At 47.7% G+C, this 1,350-nt stretch overlaps 1 protein-coding gene across 1 annotated transcript; it reads right to left on the minus strand.

Annotated features, from left to right (window-relative positions):
* Positions 1 to 588: 588 nt before the first annotated feature.
* Positions 589 to 1,137, minus strand: LOC125656570 (uncharacterized). Its single transcript, XM_048887172.2, has one exon. It carries the CDS (start codon positions 1,135 to 1,137, stop codon positions 589 to 591), a length of 549 nt encoding a protein of 182 aa, XP_048743129.2.
* Positions 1,138 to 1,350: the final 213 nt, after the last annotated feature.

Consider the following 1,350-nt stretch of genomic DNA (forward strand, 5'->3'; position numbering starts at 1 on the left):
CACACATAGTGAAACAGTGGGTTGGTAGAGTCCATGTTCAGGGCTACACGATCACGCTTCATGAGTTCGTCCCAAGAAAGCTTTGGTCAAGCTGCCTTGGCCCCGCTGTGCTACAATGTTCATGCATCTGACCTGTGAGATCCAGCTTGTGTTGCACTCAACATGTCCAAACATCTCAGCCTGCCCAATTGGAGAACTCTTATTTTGAGCCTAGATAGAAGAGTCTTAAAGTGGATGTCTTCTTCAGGCTTGACCAGGCAGGTCCATCTTATGGCTCTGTCATTACGTTGAAGGCGCTTGACAGTGTTTGCTGATGTTGCCACTTTTCTGAACCATAGAACATGACACTTCTCACACAGCTGGAGTAAACTTAACCTCTGATTGTAGCAGGCTGACTTGCACTGCGATATGGCTGCAAGCTCACACCCTCCACCAGAAGACATGGTATCTTTGAAATTGCAGAAGTCAGCAACCAGGTCAAGTGTGTCTCCATCGACCTCAACCTCGCTTACTGGCCTACCGTCTGTTGGTCTTGCTGTGCCCATACAGAGTGGACATAAGTATTGTGGGTCTGGTCTGAGTGGACCTTTAATTCCACCACATTTCTTGTGGACCCAGCAAGAGCAGTTGGTGCAGAAGATAAGAGTTTCTTTCTGTTCCGCTAAGACATACCGAACAAGGGTGTTTTCCTGATCTTCTCAGGGAGTTCAGGTTTGATCCAGCAATCATTACATAATGTACTTTGGTCTTTCCCATGTTTACTCTTAGACCCTTTGCTTCCATGCCTTTCTTCCGGGTGGGGATTCTGTCAACTAGTACCTCTAGTGAGGTGTCGACAATGGCAAGGTCGTCAGCATACAAGAGCTCCCATGGGCAGCTAGTGTGCAACTCGATTGACAAGGCTTCCACGACGATGATGAAGAGTAGCGGGCTCAGTACAGAACCCTGATGTACACCTACTCCCACTCTGAAAGCGTCACTGTATCCGTCTCCAACACACACACGGCTCCTAGCATCTGAGTACATTGATTGTACCATCCGTACCAGCCATTCCTCAACATTCAGCTTTCGCATGGCCCACCAGATTACATTCCTTGGCACTCGATCAAAGGCTTTCTCGAGGTTGACAAAAGCCATATAAAGGGTATGTTCGCGGCTAAGTGCTTTTCTTGGAGCTGTTGGATGCTGAAGATGGCGTCGATTGTACCTCGGCCTGGCATGAAGCCGAACTGCATCTCGTCGATACGCATATGTTGCCTAATCAGAGTATTTTCATAGTTTGATATAGCAGCTTTAGACCTCGGTAATTGCCCCAATCTAGAGCATCACCATTTCCTTTGTAGATGCTGA

This window comes from Ostrea edulis, chromosome 7, assembly GCF_947568905.1.
Source record: "Ostrea edulis chromosome 7, xbOstEdul1.1, whole genome shotgun sequence".
In the NCBI taxonomy this organism is placed as follows: Eukaryota; Metazoa; Mollusca; class Bivalvia; order Ostreida; family Ostreidae; genus Ostrea; species Ostrea edulis.

What these genes read in the sequence shown, in the direction of transcription:
- LOC125656570 (XM_048887172.2), bottom strand. Translation starts at nt 1,137, where the DNA reads ATGGCTTTTGTCAACCTCGAGAAAGCCTTTGATCGAGTGCCAAGGAAT.